General features: G+C 40.5%; 1 protein-coding gene across 1 annotated transcript in view; it reads right to left on the reverse strand.

Annotated features, from left to right (window-relative positions):
* pdzd8 (PDZ domain containing 8) overlaps positions 1-22,263 on the reverse strand; it is a 43,920-nt gene that overhangs the window by 13,930 nt on the left and 7,727 nt on the right. The window contains exons 2-3 of the mRNA XM_041947910.1: positions 18,642-18,767; positions 12,700-12,802 (exon numbers count right to left, since the gene is read on the reverse strand). Of these exons, the coding sequence (XP_041803844.1) occupies positions 12,700-12,802; positions 18,642-18,767 (229 nt within the window). The remainder of the gene's footprint in view (positions 1-12,699; positions 12,803-18,641; positions 18,768-22,263) is intronic.

Raw genomic sequence — 22,263 nt, forward strand, 5'->3', positions numbered from 1 at the left:
TAAGCGTTACCCAGCATTACCATGCTGTGACCTATCAGAGGTCTGAATGGCCTGAAAATGTTGACTTCACAGTTTTTAAACTTTACAAAACCCTTGTTCTTCTTCAGAAATCTAAGATTAGCTTGTGTGAAGATGCTTAAATTGGCTTGAATGCTATTCCAACCAAATTCATTTGCTCTGAAGTTCTGTTCTGTGTACTGCAGCTCATGTACAGACCTACTGGAAAAACCTGCTTTATTATTCAATTGAAAAGATTCTATTAATTGACATTCTACATACTGAAAAAAACTATGAGAAATTGTAATACAGAGTGGTAAAACACAGAAATGTTGCACTGTTGTTTATTTCATTTCTAGGATTAATGAAACGATGATGAGTGCCGGAGACTTTTGTTCTGTTGTGTCGATCCATAGCTGTTCTGCTCCTTTGACTTCAAGGATTAACAAATGTCTTAAAGTCAGAAATCATTCTGTATTCATTAAATAGTGCACTATAGTCAGAGTGTGAAATGGATGCTACATATAGCATACATTTCATTGTCAGTGACAACGCAAAATGAGGATTCATAAGTGTCTCACTTAATTTCCTGCTCTCTGTAAAGCCTCACATTGTCCGCTGTATCTCCTGATCAAAACGGCTATGAGCTGACTCAAATTACAAATGATTCGTGAATATAATATAGCTTGCAGGGGGTCATTTCGCCACCACTCGAATTTGCCCTTTGCTGTGGCTAAAGTTAGTAAGCTACTGTTAGTCTATCACTGTTCCTTTTATTTTCAGTGAAAACCATGTTATGTGTACCTGTGTGTGCAGCAAACGGCGGCTAGCTGCAGGCTGGTCTGAAAACCAAGCTTGATGAAAAACCGGGATGGAGCCGCATCTCCTGTTGCCTGGCTGAACATCCCTCTGCAGGTCTGGGAGGGTGCGTGTGAGATGGAGCGGTGGGGGTTGAACAAATCCTTTTCCCTGTCACTGCGCTGCTTGGTAATTTAATCTAATACCACATGTCAGATCGATTTGTGTATGGTTATAGGGTACAAGTCGCTGCGAGGCAAGTGCGCAGCAATTCCCTGCCACATCCAATTAGCAGCCCTGGTGGTGATGGGGGTGGAGTGGGCTGAGGGGTGGGGTGCACGGCCAGTAGCTGCTCAGGTGTTTAAGTGGGCGCTTATTAGGCTGGTTAACAGTGACGCAAATTTGGTGGTACGTGGTCTCAGACACAACATCACAGACAGTTGTTACAGCATGAAGGCTGCACTGGAACATTTCAAATGTCTTTCCTTCAAAACTGTCCCATACACATCAGACACATGTGGATGTTCACATTCGGGTTTCTCTAACGAGGTTTTCATTCATTAACTCATTAAAGCAGCGTTTGAGATCATTGGTGCTTCTCTAAGTGGTCACGATGCTATGAAACCTGTGCATCCAGTTTATAGTTGAATAGTATCAAAATAACACTGCAATTTAAATTGGCAATATTATATAAGCATATAATGCTAATATTATATTAGCATTATGTTTTCAATCACATGAAATAAAAAGGGATGTTTCGATAATTCTAAAATCATACAAAGGAAAAATAAGGTGAAAGAAAATGCACACCCTTTAGTTTAGCCAGGGTTTACGTCATTTCAGTGTTATACTTTGCATTCAGCTTCAAAGAACTTCAAATGTTATCTGTCTATGTCAAAAAACACAGTTAGATAATACATTACAGAGATACTTACAGTTATTTAAAGATCCCCTCCACACATGTTAAGATGTTTATAAAATACTAGGCAATAATTTGTGTCTGATATGGTTTTTCTACAAGAGCTAAGAGCTCAACTATCTTGTTAAAATCATTAAAATGACATCTATTCCTTCTTCCTCACTTAAAAGTCCAGAATCTATGCTTTCATTTCCAAAAGTGTAACTGTTGGACACAAGATGTGTCCCACTTCACTGGAGAATCAATTCTTAGTCTATGTGCACTGGAGCCTTCAAGTTTCCACATCACACTCGTGTAAATTGAGTACTGGACCAGGATTGGCTTCACAACTGTTTGTGATGTCACAAATCACGCCCATAGCCCCGCCCCTTAATATCGGATTTTCAACGAGCGCAGACAAACTTTCCACTTTCACTAGATGAACATAAAAACAGCAGCCTTCTAGTGTCAAACTGCCCATACATCCTTCTACTAATGACAAGCAAAAACCACATTTCTGACTGGAGGGGGACTTAAATAATGATAAACTGCTGATGGCTCACGTCTCACAATTAAGGCTGAGGATACCAGATATAAACAAAATTGATGTTGACAGCTCTCAGTTTCTCTGGCGGCTAAGCTAACATTATGTTTGCTAATGCTATAGCTTCACAGACGGCCAGGACAAGCTGCTGCTCAGCTCTTGACCATCTGGAGGTCCTGAGAGGGATTCAAACTATTTTTCACTAGGGGGTATGTATGGGGGTCGAGCACGATGACCGGCGCAGTCCGCTAACACAAGACGTTTTAAAACATACAGGCTTGGTGAATGATATTCTCAGACAGCTAACACTGGATAGTTCACGATCAGACAGCCTCACAATACTGAATGACTAAAACAGACCATTTGCTACAGTTTTAAATATCAGAACAACACAGGGAGTCAGTTCTTCTTTGGCTGGTCATACAAAAAGCAGTTTGCATTGCACATTTACCAGTTTGTAGTTTGATCTTGGTTTGCATTGGTTTTTAACTGATTGAATTTATGTAAATTGGCTATAATAATAAAAACAACAGCCTTCTCACAGTATTTATCCTGCTCTTGATTTTATGGGGGACAATTGTGTGCACGGTAGGTGCAGTGAGAAGACATTCAAATGTTTTAAGGGGGTCATTGTGTTGCATTGCACACTGTAGATCAACCCTGAATGATCCACTGAACACTAACCTACAATGGGTAGCCTGCTAAGTCAATATGAAGACCTTAATGAATTCAGATACAAGCTCATGCTAAGCGTCCCATTTGTGACACCCTCATTACTCACAGATGCTCTTTTCTCATTCCATTTATGATTAACTCGATATTATCATGACAGTTTTTACATCCACTGAAAACCCCAGCCCACTCAAGACCACTTTAACTCAAACGTACCGGTGTATTCAATCTATCTACTCTATGTCAGCGCAGAAAATATTACAACCTGGACACAAACACACAGCATATATATATATATATATATATATATATATATATATATATAGATGCCCGTTGGGTTGTGTGTGTGTGTGTGTGTGTGTGTGTGTGTGTGTGTGTGTGTGTGTTGCTGCTGTATGTGAATGTATTTGATTAACTGAAGGTAGCAATATAGCGACATGTGAAAAAGAAATGGTAGAAACTTTAGGAATTCATTCAACAACGCTGCGTAACTCTGATTAGCACCCAGCAGCTAACCTGCCCAGACCGTAAAGCTGTAACATTATTGGCCCGCTGGCTCAGAGGGTCTGAGGTGGTGAAGTTCTCAGTTTAGAAACTGTTCTCGCCGTCACATTTATGGTAGAAATGCAGTTAGTGATTTCCTGGCAGATAAAGCGCCGACAGAGCTGACCAGAGAAAGAGCAGGTGACGCCCTTAAACATACAGGAGCTAAAAAGGAGTGTTTCAGACAGAGGGTGAATAGAGGTGCTGCAGCAATGTACAGTACAAGAAAAACAATGTGTGTTTTCAACATTAAAGCATGCAAAACTATTCTAGTAGAGGGGCCCCAAATAAAAGTATGAACCTGAAAATGAGAATAATGTCTCACTTTTAATGACTCAATACTGTCAGAGCGGTACAACCTCATTCAGCTCGATTATGTTGTAAAAAACAGGATGGAAGTACAATGCAGCAGTGGATGGCAAGTCTTTCTTAGATAAAATCACTATGAAGTTTGTTGTGCGGCTCAATCTGAATTTTCAAGTTGCCTTTTTATCATAGGAAGCAGGTTTCAAAAGCACTAAGAACAAAGGAGTTGTTATGGAGACTCAGGCAAACAAAAAGGTGCTTTGCCTAATTTGCACTTGTATGGACAGCAACAGCGGTTTGGTCGCCCACGCGGCCGCTCTTTGTAGCACTGTCATTGTCCTGGCATTAAAAAATAATGATCTGTCATGACTGTTACATCATCCTAGTTTATCAAATGGCAACTAAATTCTAGACTACTAGCATTGGTTCAGAAAGGAGTAAGACACCATTTTCCTCACTATCAAGTTGGCATTTCAGTCTCTCCTCTCTTTTGAACACCGACGCTTGTCTGTCATGCAAACACTCAGCCTATCTCCTCCCCAGCGAGCTCACCGGTTGCTTTAGACGCTGCTTTGCCCAGGTGTCATTCTGCTTCTTGGAACCTATAAGGAGCGATCTGACCGCCTTGACCACATAACATTTTCTTATCATTCATTTAACATTTGCACAGTCTCTCACCTAATTTCAGCCTATAGGTAAACAGGCTACAAGCCTCGTCTCTGCTGGTCCTTTCAACTCTTTTTAAAAACAGCCAACTCACACACACGTCCTCCTCGACTCAGTGAGTCTGGGAGGAAGCGCACCACAAAAATAAATGCTTTTATTTCATTTGGCTCTGCTGCTGCACAATAATTCTTATGTAATATCATTTTTGTTGAGAAGTAGAAACAGTAAATATACTCAGTGGTTCCCATCACTCTAAATAACTCTGACATAGCAGAAGAAAAACAGACGAGCCTACGTCATGTCAGTTGTCAGATCTTTATATATAAATGGAAAAAAGGGCATTTGGAGTGATTTCATAAATAAAGAGCCTGTACTATCTCTTAGTTGCTCAAAGATTTAGGGGAATTGTTAAACCTACATGATCTTATTGTTTGTGTGGCGTACACTGATGGATGTCGTCCATCCAGAATCAAAAAGGCAAACCTCAGATTAGTCAAAGTGTGTGTGATTTAGTGATACTGAAATGTTTGGTAAAGCTTTATTTTTCGAGCTGATAATTTCCTGTAAATTTCCTGCAGAGCTTCCAGAAAGATGGAGCTATTTTGGTCCTAAGCAAAGGGAAAATAAAGGCAGTGTTCAGTAGTTCCAGTTTAAATGAGTCTTGAATGCAAAAATGTGGTTTGTTTACAGGCAAGCATACAGTTCAACATGTTTTCAGTAATAAATTAGTTAAGTTAATGTTTAAATTAATTTGAAAAAATTAAATGAAACATTTTTCTAAAGGAAATTCCTGTATTCCCTTTAATTTGCCCCAAATTACATAAATGTTGATCTTTTCAGGAAATTTCAAAGGAAATTAATTGAAGAATATTTATAAATTTCAGTTACATAAAATTAAGTTTTACCAAATGTTCTTAACTGACATTTGAACAGAGTCGTTCAATACAATTAATATTTGTCCAAACATACTATTTACATTTTACCAATCACTGTATGGGGAAACACTGATGTTTGACATCATCAGTGATCAAGTACCTCTGGCTCTGAACCAGACTAATCACAAATCAGTCGGGCCTTTATTTAAGTTATAAGCACTATTTCTGACACTCTGCAGAAAGCTCCAGGTAATTTCTCTTCTAATGAGAGACCGTACCTGTAGGACCAGGAAAAAACAAACGTACTAAATGAAAATTGCAAGAAAACTGTAATATGGCTGCAGCTCTGTGTGTCATGCACATGGCGGCCGGTCTATTGAGTTTCCTCTGAGGTGAATTGATCTGTGGAAGAAGCGATTAGAAACAAACAGCTTGTGGGACAAACCTCTCATGTCTTTAATCTACTTTTCACCGCACAGCCAGCCGTTGTCAAACAGAATTAGAACAGGCCATTTAATTGGCACGACAAGGCGGAAATGGATGATGAGCGTGTCGCCCGCCGCGAGTCAATGTGCGCATTAAGAAAGATGACAAAGGTGATAGGCTCTCTTCGTTGCTATTGGATTGTGTGCTGGACGTGCATGGTGATGTGACAAACAATGCTGTTCAAGCCTTGTGTTTTTAAAGGAGAGACAAAGCAAAATGACAGATTTAAAGACCTTCACAGAGCTTCAGACTGTTAAAGAAGCTAATGTTTGAGGTGAGAAGTCCACAGTTAAAGAAGAAGGAAAATTCTGGTGGAGTCTGGTTTAGGGCTGGATATCAAACCTCAGGACATTCTGACGACTGACGGTGATGTGTCTGCAACATCACAAATAAAATACCCCAATATTTACTATGATGATATGTCGATAGAAAATCAAATATGTTGTGATAGATAACTGTATCCATGTTGCCTACTGCTACCTGTACTCCAGAAACTCCTGAATGGAATGTGAACCTGTGGCCTGTGATGCTTCAAGCAGTGGATGACTCATTGTTACAGGGTGTGTGTGCGTGTGCGCACGTGTGTGTGAGCCTCCTCATCAACCAACTGTCTTTCATCGGTTGTGCAGAGCAGATTAAAGACACAAAGACACCCTGAGTGGAACATCAAACAACAACCATGAAGGGGAGGGGTGTGTCCGTGTGTGTGTGTGTGTGTGTGTGTGCGTGCATGAGTTTGTGGGGCATGCGTCAGAGATGCTAAAATCACCTGCATAAAATTGCCTGTTCTCCCTCTCCGAGCCTGACTGGTGCTCTGTGTGCGTATCGTTTGTGTGTTTTTAAGTGAGTATTGACTTCAGTTTCTAGAAGAAATAGAAACTGGGAGAGGATAAGGAATGCCGGGGCTGGTCCCATGACAGCTGTGGATAAGACTCTTATTTTTCAAGATCATTTCAACAGCAGCCTCACATACAGCAGCGGCAAGTCGCTTGGCACAGTTTCATTGTGAAAAAACTTCACAATCACATGTTCAGAATAAAGCCATCTCATACTGGCCAATGCCTCAAAGGATACTACAAAGTATACAGATCATTAAATCAATGCAGCACAAAAACACTTAACAATAATACGTTGGAATAAAATCCCTATGACTGGATTATCACTGCCATTCATTTCAGTCAAATGTGTGGCAGTAAGTGAACAAATCTTTTTTTTTCTCTTTTTGATTACTGTTTGCAGCATTTTAGAAGATTAAACTTAGAAGTGAATGAGCGTAAAGTTTGGTGGCTTGAATAAAAACACACACTTATAAACATCTATCAGTACAGAACAGAGAGAGTAAGGATTTTATATGATTGTATATAATCATCTTGTATGAATAATCACCATAGTGTGCAGTCAGATTCTGGACTTCATTATCTACTGTATTTTTACAGTTGTACAGCATATTGAATCAGAAAATGAGAGTTTTTCTCATTGCTATTTATGTACGTTATCTTGAAGAAAGCACCACCACACACTCCCTTAATTTGACATAGCCTTACATGTTTTTCACAGATTATTGACAATGATCATTCATTCTAAGATGCACAGAGGCATCAGATTCTGAAATTAACATGCACAATGCATGTGATGCTCTGATAGTTGCGTGATGTTGTACCTTTATTTAATACAGATGTTTTCATTTTGTTTGTTTGTTTGCTAGATACGGACCTTATACTTGTTTATTCCATTTCCACTCCCCATTTCTCAACTAAACATTTGCTGAGCCTGGCTATAGCCAATACATAATAAGCACAACGTTCACAGCCAGGGGACCTTTGCTGCATGTCATCCCCCTCTCCCTCTCCCCTTGTCTTCTGTCAACACTCAAATACAATGGTACAAATGGCAAAAAAAGAGACACCCTGAAAAAAGGTCTGCAGAGTTGCAGATAGCAGTAAACAGCTGACAACTACTGGAACCAGCTTATTTTGTGTTTCTGTGGTAAAAATGCTCAAAGAGCTGTGATGCTTAACGTATCAGTACAATGGTGCAGGTTCTTTAATTATTATTTAAATTCTTACAAACTGTCACAAAAACAGCTGACGTTCATGTTGATAATAATACAAACATACTGAAAATATATGCCATATTTCCTCTCCACTCTGACCTCTGAATCACTGATGCTACATGTTGCTGTGTAAAACACTGAGCACACGAACATCCAGTGGAACATTCAGCCTCATGCAGCCATAAATACACACACTCCTTTCATACAACACAAAGGCACCCTCCGAATACAACCAATGTTACACAACACGATGCCGAGCTGTAGCGTATGTGTGCGCACACACACGTCGTACGTCCCTTCGGTCAAGCTGTCAACAAGTATCAGCACTCAGGGCCGACGATGGAATCGACAGGGCAGATGTGCAAACACGCCTGACAGAGTCCCCACCCCCAGAACTCAACACACCACAAAATGAGTGATAAAAAAAAAAACATCCACCCAATCTCACTCTGTAATGGAACATGGCTTCATTTACCCAGTTCACAGGTGGTTTGTGTTGTGCAAGCACACACAGCACAATGAAGTGGCTGAGGTAAACACTGACCAATAGGAGGCAGCGAGGATAAGGGACCTCTTTCTCTGTATAATAAATATGATGAAGGAGAGTCCATTCAGAGCTACTCGCATGGTGTCACCTCACAGCCCAAAACTAGAAATGTAACAGCACTATTGATACAATAACTTTTTACATAGCTGTTCTTACAAATGATTACTCCTAAAAATAGGAAAATAACAAAAATGAAACCTGAATGTGATGCCTATAATAGTGCAAAAAACAAAAAAACAAAACATTAATTAAATGCACAAATTGCTGGTTTCAGATATTTCAGAGATGTTCAGGGCTGAAACTAACATTACATATGTCTATGAAATGTAAAGAAATATAAACAACTCAAACACCATATACTTCCACGAAAATTACAAATCCTCAAAATCTCAAAAGGTCCAAAAAAAAAAAAAAGCGAGACCAACAGTTACTTAAAAAAATACCAAAGTTAACAGGATTTGCCAAAAAAGCTCAAAAAGTCAGAGCAGCGGGTGCAAGTCATGTGACTCTGCTAGCAGACCACACTGTGGCAGCCTCAACAGGCACGTTCACCTCGACCTCTGCTACAGAGATCCACACTGAGGCTTCAGAAGGAATACTCCATGGACTTTGGAAAAGCTTTTTTAAAGAAGTTTGAGGAGTTTATGTGCAACCAAGAACCAACCACAACCAAATATATCTGCCTTTCAACTGCTCAAACTAATATGAAGACAGAATTTATAGCTTTTATCCGCTGATGTTGCCATCGCCCAGCGTATAACTGATTCCTAACGATGCCACTGACATCATAATTCTCTAAACTTGGCTTGGTAAAGACTAGATTGCACTAAACCATGCATCAGGAGAGCCTGAGCCACCTGACACCGATTTCCATTGACAGTAACATCCAAGAAACTGAGGTGTAGACACTTCTAATAATGGCATCAACATGCTCTGAGGCTGTTTCCAGAGCATCTGGTGTGGTCTGTTGTATTGGTGGTTGTATTTGCAGAAACACATTGCTGATAGTGTTTGCAGTTGTGTTGAAATTTTGTAGCGTGACACAGTGTTTCCCACACACACACTTTACTTGTGCGGCCACCCACGTATATTAATGACTGCCGGAGTACATCTGGTGACTCCTTCTAGCATTTTGTATTTTTTATCCCCCTGAGGGAACGAAAGAGAAAAGCAAGGTGAGCAGATTAAAGCAGTTTTTGAGTAAACACTATAATAACGGAAGTGAGAAATAACCCACTACAAAATTGGTGATGTATTCTTTAAATATTTTTAAGAGACAAATATTTAAACTTATGTAACTAGCAAATGTCAATATATCAGTAGCAGTTAAAGTAAGCCAGGTGGATGAATAATATTTGGCAATCAAAAACAACAGTGAGCAAACAGAATGGCTGTTAACTGGAATAGGTCTGCCAGGCTCATTTAAAACTGGTATGTATGAAGATAAAGATTTCAAACAAACCCTGAAAAGCATGTTCAACACAGTCCAGGAGGCCTTCCTGGTGAGAGCAGGTCTCCCCATGGGAAGACAGACACATGGTGCAGGAAAAAGCAGGAGAAAGTGGCTCACTGTGCTTAAAATGAGGGAGTATTCAAATGGCATGAAAACCATTAACACACATGAAACAAGCAGCTGCAGTCGTAAGTGAGGGAAGCTCCTATCTGGCAATCTTCAAGGGAAAAATGGAGAGACGGAGAGAGATGGCGAATTGACCTTTTCCAGATGGTATAGCCTTTAATCCTTACTACAGAGTCCTGCTGGGGACATGCAGACTGGAGAAGTCTGATAAATCAGGCTCAAATGCCACTGTGAATCTGCATTTCTATGCGTGTATGAACAAAAAAGGGATACAAGTGCTTTGAAGTGGGTCCACTTGAAGAGGGCTGAGCTGATGGCGGTACTGCTCGAGTGCCGGGGTGGTACGGTCCGCATATTCATTACTGATTGGACTGCTGGCTGCACCTTTAACTGACCGTGGGGTCAGCGTGGAAGGAGGTTTGGATATCGTTTGCATAAATGTGTACGTTTTTGTTGTCCAGTGCATGCTTTAGCAATATAGTTCAAGCAGTTTGAGAAAGTAAGAAATGAAGGTCGGTGAGCGTTCAGCTAGTGAACATCTTTACAGCCATAGCAAGAAAAAATAAATAATCACAAAACGGTTCTGCGATCAATCTTCACATCCACTTCCTCTATATGAATGAGGATACCTCCTCCAATAGTATTTCGAGGTAAAAATTTGATACGCAGTTGGGTTAGTCACTCTAGGCAGGAAGCCAGATTCCCTTCCCCAACACCCAGTCAGTTCATTAACAAGTTAATGGTACACTTTTCAAGAAAACAGGCTTACTCAGAAAATTTCCAGGGAAAAGATAAGCAGACAAGGTAGGTAAACAGGGTTAACTTAGGTAACATAGTTAACTGGAATATTTGCCTATGACACTACCTCTTGGTGAGGCGAGATGGACATTCAGAGACTACACCCTCCCCAGCCACAGCCTGTTCACTGCTGTTTCCAGACGTCACCGTCTCAAACAAACTGAATCATCCGTCAACCAGTCAAAAACTGCCATCACAGACTGTCACAGATGACGAGGGGCTTAAAGCTGCATCTGCAACAACTGAACCACACGAGAGAGTGACATGTAATAATGGAAGTATTTCAAGTTTTACTTTACTCATAATCAGGGTTGTCTAATATTCAGCCTGACGTGGCACATTTCTTCTCTATGTGATTACTTGATCTGGAATTTTTTTCACAGAAAATAACGGGAGCTGTGAGCCAGCCAAAATACTTTCCACAGCAACAGCATTCTTATACTCTTCTATATAAAGTACATATATATAGTTGACGTTTATTTTTTATTCTGTATCTTTTTATTGTCAGTTTGATCTTTCTATGTCTCTAATCCAAATTGTTGTCTGTAACAATAGAGTTTTATCTTATCTTAACCTACAATGGAGTGTCTTAAATATTTTTCATTTCAGTAGGAACCTGACCATGTTTCCCAACAAATTTGATTGAAGGTGTGCTGCATTTTATAATAAATGAAATTTCATAAAATCAAATAAAATTAAAATTAGTGCCTTATTTATACAAAGATCCCCTCCAGATGTGTTTTAAGATGTTTATAAAACACTGTACTTTGACTAATACAGTGTTTCTAATATGGGTTTCTGCAAATAAGTTTTATCTTGTTGAAAAACTTAAAATTGCATCTACTCCTTCGCTCTCATTACAAACCCTGAATCTATGATTATGTGTCATTTCAAAAGATGAACTGCTTCACGGGAGACGTCTCCTGCTCTACTGAAAAGTCCACTCTGAGTGCAGTGGTGGCTGCAAGTTTCAACATCACACTTGTGTAAGTTGAATATTGGACCAGTATTTTAAAATAGAAATGCATGAGCACCTTCTTTATAAACGTACAGGGGACTAGCTGTTTGGAATGAGAGGAGAAGAAGTGATGTGATAGTTCTGACAGGAAGGCCTGATATTTCACTGCCCCCTACTGGACAAAGATTCAACTACATGGTCATTAAATGTGGAAGCACAGTGCCAGAAAATAATTGTTCAATGGAATACAAATAATCTTTTAGCAAGTGTAAATGTCATTCAGGGTGTGGCAAGGATAGCAGCATCAGGTTTTTCTGGAGCCAGAGCCAGTAATTAAAGCTGACATTTCACTCTAAAACGGTCATTAGTCACCTCCAAGCAAGCCTGATGTGATAACTGTAATATCTCGGAATTGCAGCAATTAGAAAAGGTTTGCCGGAGGGGCCTGAAAATTTTCTTCGCCGCACAAAATGTCAACAATGGGACAATCTCATCAGTGCAAAGATGATAATAAGCTTGTATTAATGTGTCAATAAGACAAGGTGTCCAATACACAGCATTTTCAGAGGAAGTGTTTGTGTAACCAACTGATTTCACTGAAAATTCAGTGGTTCTATTGTTGGAAACTGGTCGCAGTCAGCAACAGATGAATTTTTCCAAATTAACTGAATTTTGTGACTGTTACAGCTCTTAGAGTAGAAAGGAACATTACACAGCTTCTGGCATCTCTCAATCCATCCAGACAAACCTGACAGCCAGGCTCATTTGTCAGGTGTACTGATGCTCCATCAGTGCTTAAAGAAACTCTTAATCTGGTTTCTGGTGACGCTGATGTGTCGTATTCTCAGTTAAGGTTACGGCTGTGGGAATCCTCTGTTATTTTTACACTGTGCAACGCGATTCATTTTGCTGTAACAACCTAAGCCGACGGTTTGGCCTCAACATCATCTGTCAGACGGTACGAGGGAGGACAACTCACCCGTTTGATGGAGCTGCGAGTCTTCTCCTTCCACTGGTGGCTGCTCAGCTCCAGGGTACAGTGCACATAGGTTTCTCTGTCATAGGAGCCCAGGATGAACAGTCTGCAGAGACATGCAGCAAGGCAGACAGTAAGAAAACTACAGCAACTTTGAGATCCCACCACTGCAACACTTGGAAGCGGCAATAAAGTCGAATCTGTGTGCATTCTGTGTTTCTTTAATACTTTGTCTTAAAGGCTCTGAAATGTTCTCAATCAGCCTCCCGCCTCAAGTGATGAGTCGCAACATGAACATAAAATTCAGTTCTGGTTATTTGGTTATAGATTTTAATGATTTGTGATTTTCACAAATGTTAAATGTCCAGTGATGTTGATATGTACGTGTCCTGTGTTAAAATTCAAAAGAACACAGTAAACTCAGGATGGATGTGTTCAGGGGAGGCACTCACTGTTTCCCTGATGCTACATGACACACTGACAGGCTTATGAGTCTGTGTTTAACTCGGTGTGTATCTGATCCACCAACCAGCACGTATATTAGTCAGAAATGTTCATATTTGAATCTTGTGTTTCTAGAGGAAGGTGTTTCTGCAGGCCTGTAAGGAATTGTTAACATGTCACATATTGTCCACGGTGAGCGCAGATAGCTTCTGTTTAATTCAAATACTGCATGAATGTTTTTTAACATTTTGTCACTGTTGTGTTCATGCTTAAGTGATGGAGGAGGCTTGCTGTTGCTAAAGATGAACCTTTATTGCTAACTGCTCGTAGCAATACTAAACAGAGTTCACGTACATAACACAGAGCATCTCCTTCTGCTGTTGCCTCATTCAAACAGTACCAGTCCAAACAGCAGCGACACCTAGTGATAGCTACTGATCATAACAGTCACCACCTCAGAAACACTATGTAACTGCTGAAGTACAATAAGGGTATCAGGTATTTACTGACTGTGATTAGTTAGTGGTTTAATTAATGGTTTCCAGTCTAATAATGTGTGTTTGTATTGATCAGGCTGATCTTAGCACATTTATAGACTTTGTCATAATTAAAATATAACAGTAACAACTAATATAATGAATTCACATTCTTTAAAAATCAGCAATTTTGAGGAAAAGTCAGACATTCAAGTTATCATTTAAATAAACTCGGAGCTGTTTTTCAGTGGGCTCCTCATTGCTGATTGTATTCTGTTTTGTCTTCATGCAAAATGACTTATTCCACACCTATCATAGCATTTCTTTTCTCCATCTAAACTTAACTGCACCTCATCCGTCCCATCAGTGTGGTGGTCTACATTTTACTTTAAAGGTAGAGTCTGCGATTATAATCCAATACACTTTCTGTCAAGTCAGAAAATGTCTCCTTACCGTTGCACTAAATAAAATCTGGTGTACATACACAGCCCTGCTGCAGTCTTTGCATTCTGCCATATTCCTCTTCTGGCCAGCAAGCCCAGTTGTAAGTGGCGTTGCCTTGGCAATGTGCGTCTATGAATTTGGGGAGCGTAGCTTCAGAAGGAGCACTGAAGTGAGGGGAGTATTTGCTTCGTTGTTGAATTCAAATCAATAATCAGACATCTTTCTTAGAAATCCTTACTCCACCTTTAAAGGAGCACTGCGTGGATTTTAGTTTACTGGCTATATGTAATCCTATTCAGCCTCTGGAAACAGCTGTATTATGTCTTTTGTGACTCTTGTGCAGATCTTTGTCAAAACTGAAAAGAATATTGCTGATGCTGATGACACATTTTTAACAGAAAGCCTGTGTTACAAACTAGTGACGTGGGGTTTGACAGATGAGGGCATTTATCAGGCAGGGTTGAAAAGATGCCGCTGGTTACATTACAGGAAGTGTAGGATCCATTTTTGGACACTAGGAACTAAGTTAGGATATCTTGACCTCTGCTGTTTCAGTGTTGACCATTCTTCATTTAATCTGTCTCTTTTAAGTCATCCAGCTCCATGGAAGTGCAACACTAAATCACAAAGTGATGCTAATAGCCAAAAATGACTCCAAGCCCAGGGTTCTCATCTGCTTTCTGTTAGTATTAGTGTTTGGCGTGTAGGAAATCAGCTACGCATAATTTCTGTTAACTGCTCATCTGCTGAATTGTTTGTCAATTGATCAATTACATGCTTGGTCTATAAAATGTCAAGTTTTATTTTGTCCACACAGCATTTCAAATATATTCAATTTATTATCACGTGAGGCAAAGAAGCAGCATGGGCGCTTCACATTTGAGAATTGATTTGACATTTCTTGCTTGAACAATCACTGACACAATTAACCAGATCATGAAAAAGTGATTCATTGACTTATCATTTTAGCTCTATTGGCCAGTAAAGATTTTCTCTTGTATTGTCCACTCCCAGGAACCCCTCGTTAACTCTTTGCTTTATACAATTGCAAAGGATAAAGCTGGACAGCACACTATACCTGACTGTGTACTGTGACAAAGGAAAGAAAAGATGAGCTCACAGCAACATATTTTTAGGCCGCTGCTGCCCCCTGCTGTGCTGAGGAGATGAGTGCATCTAACACTAATGAAAAGTTATTCCTTAACTTCCACAGTCTGAATACAATGTACCTCTGCTGAAAGAAGAAAGAAGAAATATTTCAGGAATAGCGTGACTGTTATGATCCTCTTCAGAGACATGATGTTGGCCTTCTTCAATAAGACTCAACTGTTTCCTTGCCAATATTTCACTTTCACACAACGTGCTAAACGGGTGGATACTTCCCTCTGCTGGACATTTACAGTATGCCACACCCAACATGTTTGACACAGTAAACCTCAAACAATCACTTACAGAGCAAGCACGTGATATTATCTAATTAAACGCTCACATTGGTAGGCCAGGAAGGCAGCAGTCACCAAACTTAAAACTTAATGCCTATATAGAAGAAGGTGAAGTTAGACAGTAGGTGAAGCAGAGAGACTGTATGATTATAATGGGCAGGACATGAATTATTAATGGCTGAGCCTGATCTGTTCATCCTGTGGGCAATCAAACACACCCAACCACATCCAAGCATAGTTCAACACACACACACACACACACACACACACACACACACACACGCATATCAAAGCACAAATAACTTGCCTGTCTCTCAAAGGCAACGAAGGATAGGCTTCTCTATCAAGGCGAGCCTGGGCTAATTGATTTGACTCTTTGGCCAATTAAAATTTAAACATGCCAGCTTTGGACAAAGAGGGAGTGTGCTTGTCTGTGAAAGAAGAGCCTGGTAAGACAGAGTGTGGTCTGTTCGATATAAAGGGCTTTTTAGATGCTATGGGGTGTGAGGATGCTATGTAATGGCAGCTGCCACTGCTGTCGAGACGATGGGGAAAGCAGCTAAAATTCAGGTTACATTTAGATTCTTTAATCAGCATTCCCCTTATGTCGACTTATGCTGATTGGGCAAATGTCAGCCACTGGACAAATTACTTCCTGAACAAGAAATGCATCTTACTCTAAAGAAATTCTCACCCTGTGGCAAACACTGCTTTCAGAAGGGCAAAGAAAACAAAGAAGTCATTGTATGTACTGCATTACCTAACAATGCACTGAAGAATATGTGGTGAAAATCAGTGTGTAAATGTGCAGGGTTTTATTTAAAGGACAGTTTAATTGAGGTAAATACTGTTGTTTGTTTGAGCAGAAAAAAACTGCTTGTTTTGGAAAAAACCCTTTACTAGAGTTGCTTGGCAAAGAGTCGACAAGTAAGTACTCCGAAAGTCAAAATGACCACCATCAACCAATGTCCTACCGGCAAAGTTGGTCACTATGAGATACATACAAAGTGCCACATTAAAACGCTTGTGCCACATGGTGGTACACCTTGTCCAGTTTCTTTTGGTGAGTACCGAGGGGCCTAACATGTCAGTGTATTGACAAGAAAAACAGTATCAGTGTTATCAACTGTCAGAGTGAATACAGGAAAAAGGACATCATGATACACATAGTTGATGTCAGTTAATTAGGCCCATTAACTAAAATTCATGCAGTCTAATATAATAACCCCTCATGAAGGTTTTGATGTTCAGTTTGGTAAAAACTGTTTTGGAAAGTGCTGATGCAGATTCACAGTCATGGTCATTATGAAAGTCCTACAGTGCAGATTTTTGCAGCAGTGAAGCAGCAATGGGGACAGTGGAATCGTGAGAATCTTCCGATAACAATAATAATCCAAATTTGTGCTTTAATTTTTGGATACTTATATGGCCGTTTTATGACCATGTTATGAATGAAAACTCCTCTAAAGTGGCAAATATTCAAATGCAATAAGTGAAACAGCGCTCTGAGTCTATTGCATTTACATATACGTGTCACCTGAATGAAACCTGAATGAAAATGAAAATGCAATCTGTCAGTCCTCTCATCGAGGTGGGTTGTCCATTAGGACGTCATTTCCTCGGTGCATAGCAGTCTGCTGACTTCCTACCTGATTGCTGCCGTAGCCTGCGCCATCGACAAAACAAAACCTTTTCTGTTCAGTCAGTCTTATATCAATTCTATCTGGGTCAAATTTTGGTTTGATACCATTGTGCTATTTCAAGGAGTAAATAAGAAAGCTCTAAATCTCTTTTTATTATAATAGTGAGGTTCACAACTTCTTATGTGGACTGAAATGAATTCATTTATTTTTATACTCAATGAAGAACAAGAAATCATAAACAGCAGAACAGAAACAAAACACTCTTTCTGGGGACTAGTCACAAAGCTGTTATCTATCTGCATCCCAATCTCAGACGATGAGGCTTGTCTGGCTTCCTCATGGGCCTGCAGCATAACACCCTCACACACACGACACCTGTGTTTGGTCTTTCTTAGCTACTGAGGAAAAAATACGAAATCAGGTAATTAAAAATGAACATACTCTCCATCATCTGCCTTTCAATCTATTCAAACTATATGAAAAATGCAATAACTTTACAGACATCTAATCAGGCAGCTAGGCTACAGGCTTGATTACTCCTCCTTCTGACTGTGGGTGCAGGTGAAAGTGCGGCAACAATCCTGTGCATGTCGTTGACATGTATTGTGGTGTATCTTTCAAGCATCTCGAAAAGTATGCCATTGTCAGGACAGGCTAGGGGAACAAACTGACTGGAAGTCAATGAAGTATGAACTATGCACAGAGGTCCTAAATGAGGACCCGCCTTGATGAGAGGACTGACTGACTGCATTTTCACTTTGTCACTTAAGGAACATGGTGACGTGTAAATGTAAATGCCGCTGTTTCCCTGACTGAATTTGAACATTGTTCACTTTATAGCAGGTTAAGTCTTTGAAAATGAAATGCCAAAAGCTGTTTGCATTTTCATTCTCAAATTATTTGAAAGTTGCACTTTTACTTTCTTCTTGTCACCAAACAGTGTGGTGACATGTAAATGGCTTTGACTGGGGGGCGCTGTTCTGCTTATTGTATTTGAATATTGTTAACTTTATAGCAGGTAAAGTTACTAAAAATGAAATGCAAAAAGCTTTTCCATCTCCATTTCAATATGGCCATAAAACACCTATATGTGAAACTGATAATACAAATTGCTAATTGCATTTTCATTTTTACTTTTACTCAAATAACACAAACATATGTAGAAAATGATAATGCTGTTGTGGAATTACATTTTCAAGTTTACTGTCCATTATCATTTTAATATAGTCCCCTATTGGCTTCCACTGATCACTTAACAAATGTCAAGATGGAGGGTAACATGATTGTTCTCGTGATAAATCACTGCAACAAAAGTGGATGCTCACAGTTAACTAAATTATCACTGCATGATGTAGCAAGTGTAAGTTGAAAAGTTTTCACAAAATGAGCCAAAGCAGAGGAAACAGCCCCAGACCAAAAAAAAACACAGGTGGGTGGACAAGGGTGTCCAGATACATTAGGTGAGTGTGGGAAGTACATAAGGAAAAGTGTCTCACCTGCTACATTCAATGAGGGTGACTTTGAGTCGGCCTTCCACCAGCCTGCTGTCCTGGACTGACAGGTCCAAATCATAAGCCGAACCCAGGGGAGCCTGCACTTGGAATGGGAAGAAGGGCTTGTATCTGGAAAGAGACACAGGAAACATCCAAAGTATTATCAACAAACGGCAAGTAAGGAATGTGTGAATGCTAGACAGCCCACATACAACACAACATACAAATCCTCCAAATATAAAAAATCATTCATTGAGAATCTAGACAATAGATGGGTAGTCACTACACTTAGGGTTAGGTGAGAAGTCTGTCAGAATCAAAAACTTAATAAAGATTGAATTTTTCCAAAAGAAATACTAAATGATCAACACTTTCCTCCTATCTCATTTTATTTAATCCCACTATGTACCACCCAGTAAGTATGACTGTGCAAGTGTGTTTTAGTTTAGGCATGAAGATAAAAAAAATATCTTTAAATCTACTTGGTTTGTGCCTGCCATAGTAAACCAGGGGGTGAGTCTTTATTTGCATCATAAAAGTGAGGATTAAAATTTAACTGCAGAGCGAAGTCTCACATTCTCTCCTAGAAACATCCATTTCAAAAAGATAGGAGTCAGACAGCTGTAATGGTCCTGGCTGTGCTTCTCCCTCATTCATAGTGCTTGTGCTGTTTCTCCCACCCTTGTGATTTTCTTGTTGGTCTCCTGTTTGCCCCCCACCCCACCCCCACACTTCCAATCACCTGCCTCCAGCTGCCAAATTATCTTGCACACCTGCGACCAATCCATTCATCAGTCCCAAGCAGTTCATCTATCCTAGCTCTGCATCTCAGTCTGGGCTATATCCTTCAGCTTGCCATGGTGGTTTTGGATAAAGATTTGGCCTCCAGTCTGGAATCCCTGCCGAGTGGGAGACTTTGGTCCAAGTAAGTCATTGCATAATTTCCGTGTCCTTGGTATTGTGTGGCAATCATAGGTAGATTTCAGAAATGAGTGTCCTGTTTATCTCCACACGAAAGACGCCCCTAGTCCTGGGACATCCCTGGTTGAAACAACATAACCCCCATGTTGATTGGTGTACTGGGAAAATAATCAGTTGATGGGCATTTTGTCGCTCTTCTTCCTCCACCAGAGGTTGCTATTGATTCTCCAGGACCTTGGCCAACAGATTTGTCCACCAACCCCACTTAGTATGATGATCTGGGTGAGGTTTTCCGTCAAGGCCTAACGCTCTCTCTCTACCTTCTCATCGTCCATATGATTGTGCCATTGATCTTATTGCTGAGGCCTTCTCATCCCTCTAGCAGACTTTACAGGTAGTCTTGTTCCAAAAGAGAGGTCATGGAGAAATACATCAATGACTCATGAGCTGCAGGCATTATTCAACCTTCTTCCTCCTGTGTTGGTACTGTGTTCTCTTTTGTCTCTTAGAAGGATCACTTACTAGGTGTCTGTATTGACTATCGTGGTTCAAATAACATCACTGTAAAGAACAAGTGTTCTCTACTAATCAACTCTGCTTTTGAGCCACTACATGGCACCACTGTCTTCACAAAACTGGATCTCTGGACCACTTAGTCAGGATGAAGGAGGGAGACGAATGGACGACAGCCCTCTTGGACAACATCTGGTAATGCGTTTTGGACTCACCAATGCTCCCACTGCTCTTCAAGCTTTGGATTTCCTCAACTGCTTTGTGTTTGTGTACCTGGATGACATACTTATGTTCTCCCAGAACATGTCTGACCACATCTCCCATGTCTGACAGGTCCTCCAGAGGATTTTTCCGGAGTAAGCTCTTCACGAAGGCAGAGAAATGTGAGTTCCACACCAGTACCATTAGTTCTTGCATTACATTATTGAGAGACGGTGAAGGTGAAGACGGATCCAGAAAAGATCAGAGCAGTGGTCTAAACCCACCACTCATAAAGACTTCAGCAGAACTTAGGCTTTGCTCATTTCTTCTGCCATTTCATTTGGGACTACAGTAAGATAGCAGCATCTCTTACCAGACTCACTTCCTCCGTTCTGTTCTCCTGCACCCCAAAGGCTGAACCAGCTTTTTTCAACCTGAAGAGTCTCTTCACCTTCATCCTATCCTCATCCAACCTGGTCCCTCTCGCCAGTTCTTTGTGGAGGTTGACACTTCAGACATGGGTGTTGGGGCAGTCCCCTCCCAGCACTCCAGTCCTGACCAAAAGGTCCATCCCTGTGTCCACCCATCTCCTCTCTCACAGCTATGATGTTGTTAATAGGAAGCTACTTCCTATAAAACTTGTGCTGAAAGAATGGAGGCACTGGCTGGAGGGAGCAGAGCAACAATTTGTGGTATGAACCAACCATAAGAACTTGCTCAACGGTCAAAAAGCTAGTGTTCCTGCTGTTTATCTCTCCCTTGAGTTTCCTTATTTGTTTTTGTCCAAGTACAGAGTTTTATATACATGTGTAGAGGATATCTTTAAATGACAAAAAAAATGTTGAAAGCATCAAAGACTTCAATTACTCAGGCATGAGTACTGTTCTAAATGTCTGTGTTTCTAGTCATTTCAGTAAAGCTACATTTCAAACATTAATATTAAGAATTAAAGGTTATTCTGGACTAGCAGCAGACTAGTAGCTTGGCAATTCAAGGTCCACTTGCTTTTTTCTAGACTACTGAGCTCACATGTCAACAGATCAAGCTCCATGACAACTGAGCCGATGCATCAGCTGATGAAGACCATGTAATACTGTTAATCTCAGGAAGAAGCTCGTAAGTAGACCTTTTTGGAACTGTTGTGTCAGAATGTTATTTGTAAGGACAAGAATGAGCTTTGATGCAAACAAAACTTAAAAGTAGCTATTCAGCTCGCATCTAAACAGATCCATCTCCATGGTGACTCCACCTCATGCTCATGACATGGTGGAGAGCGACAGAAGCTAGTAAATTGCATGGATATTTTTGTTGTCAAATAAATTATATTATTCCAAAAACATCTTCCACCATGATTCAAACCAATGACCAAGGGAAATCAGTAGCCTTAACTGGTCATAAAAGCTCGTACATGAACAAGCTGCATGCCTCCGAGCTTCTGAGATTGCAGCTTCCAGATGTGTACAAAACAAAAACATGGAGCGATGACTGGCAATGTAAAACCATCATGGATTAGGCTTTGAACATAGTATTCCTCCCATAGCTGGAGAGGTGACTCTACATGGGTGCTGTAATGCCTGGATTACCTCCAGTGGGCCGCGGTCCCAGCCCTCCCCTCCACAAAACTACCATCTGTGCCACTCAGCAAATCCCAAGGTCCAGCGTTCATTCTCTGAGGCGGCTCTTCATTACATCATCTCATGGCACTCACTCTGCACGATCGTGGGTGATACACACTCACGCACGTTTGCTGCAGTGCTCTCCCACACAGCTCTGAAGGCAGTGAGTCTGTGGCAGCAAATAAATGTTTAACATTTAACGCTTGTATTTAACAGTTGGACAGGCACCTCAAATCAGCCTTTCTGAAGGGCGTTTAATGGGCTTGTGCACACCCAGCCCAACTTCCGGGATCTTGAGCTCTCCAAAAAGTAAACAGAAAATCCTTCCAGTCTCTTCTGGCTCGTGCTATTGTTTGGAAGGCTTTTTAAGAATT

The sequence above is a fragment of the Chelmon rostratus genome, chromosome 11 (assembly GCF_017976325.1).
Source record: "Chelmon rostratus isolate fCheRos1 chromosome 11, fCheRos1.pri, whole genome shotgun sequence".
Classification (NCBI taxonomy): Eukaryota; Metazoa; Chordata; class Actinopteri; order Chaetodontiformes; family Chaetodontidae; genus Chelmon; species Chelmon rostratus.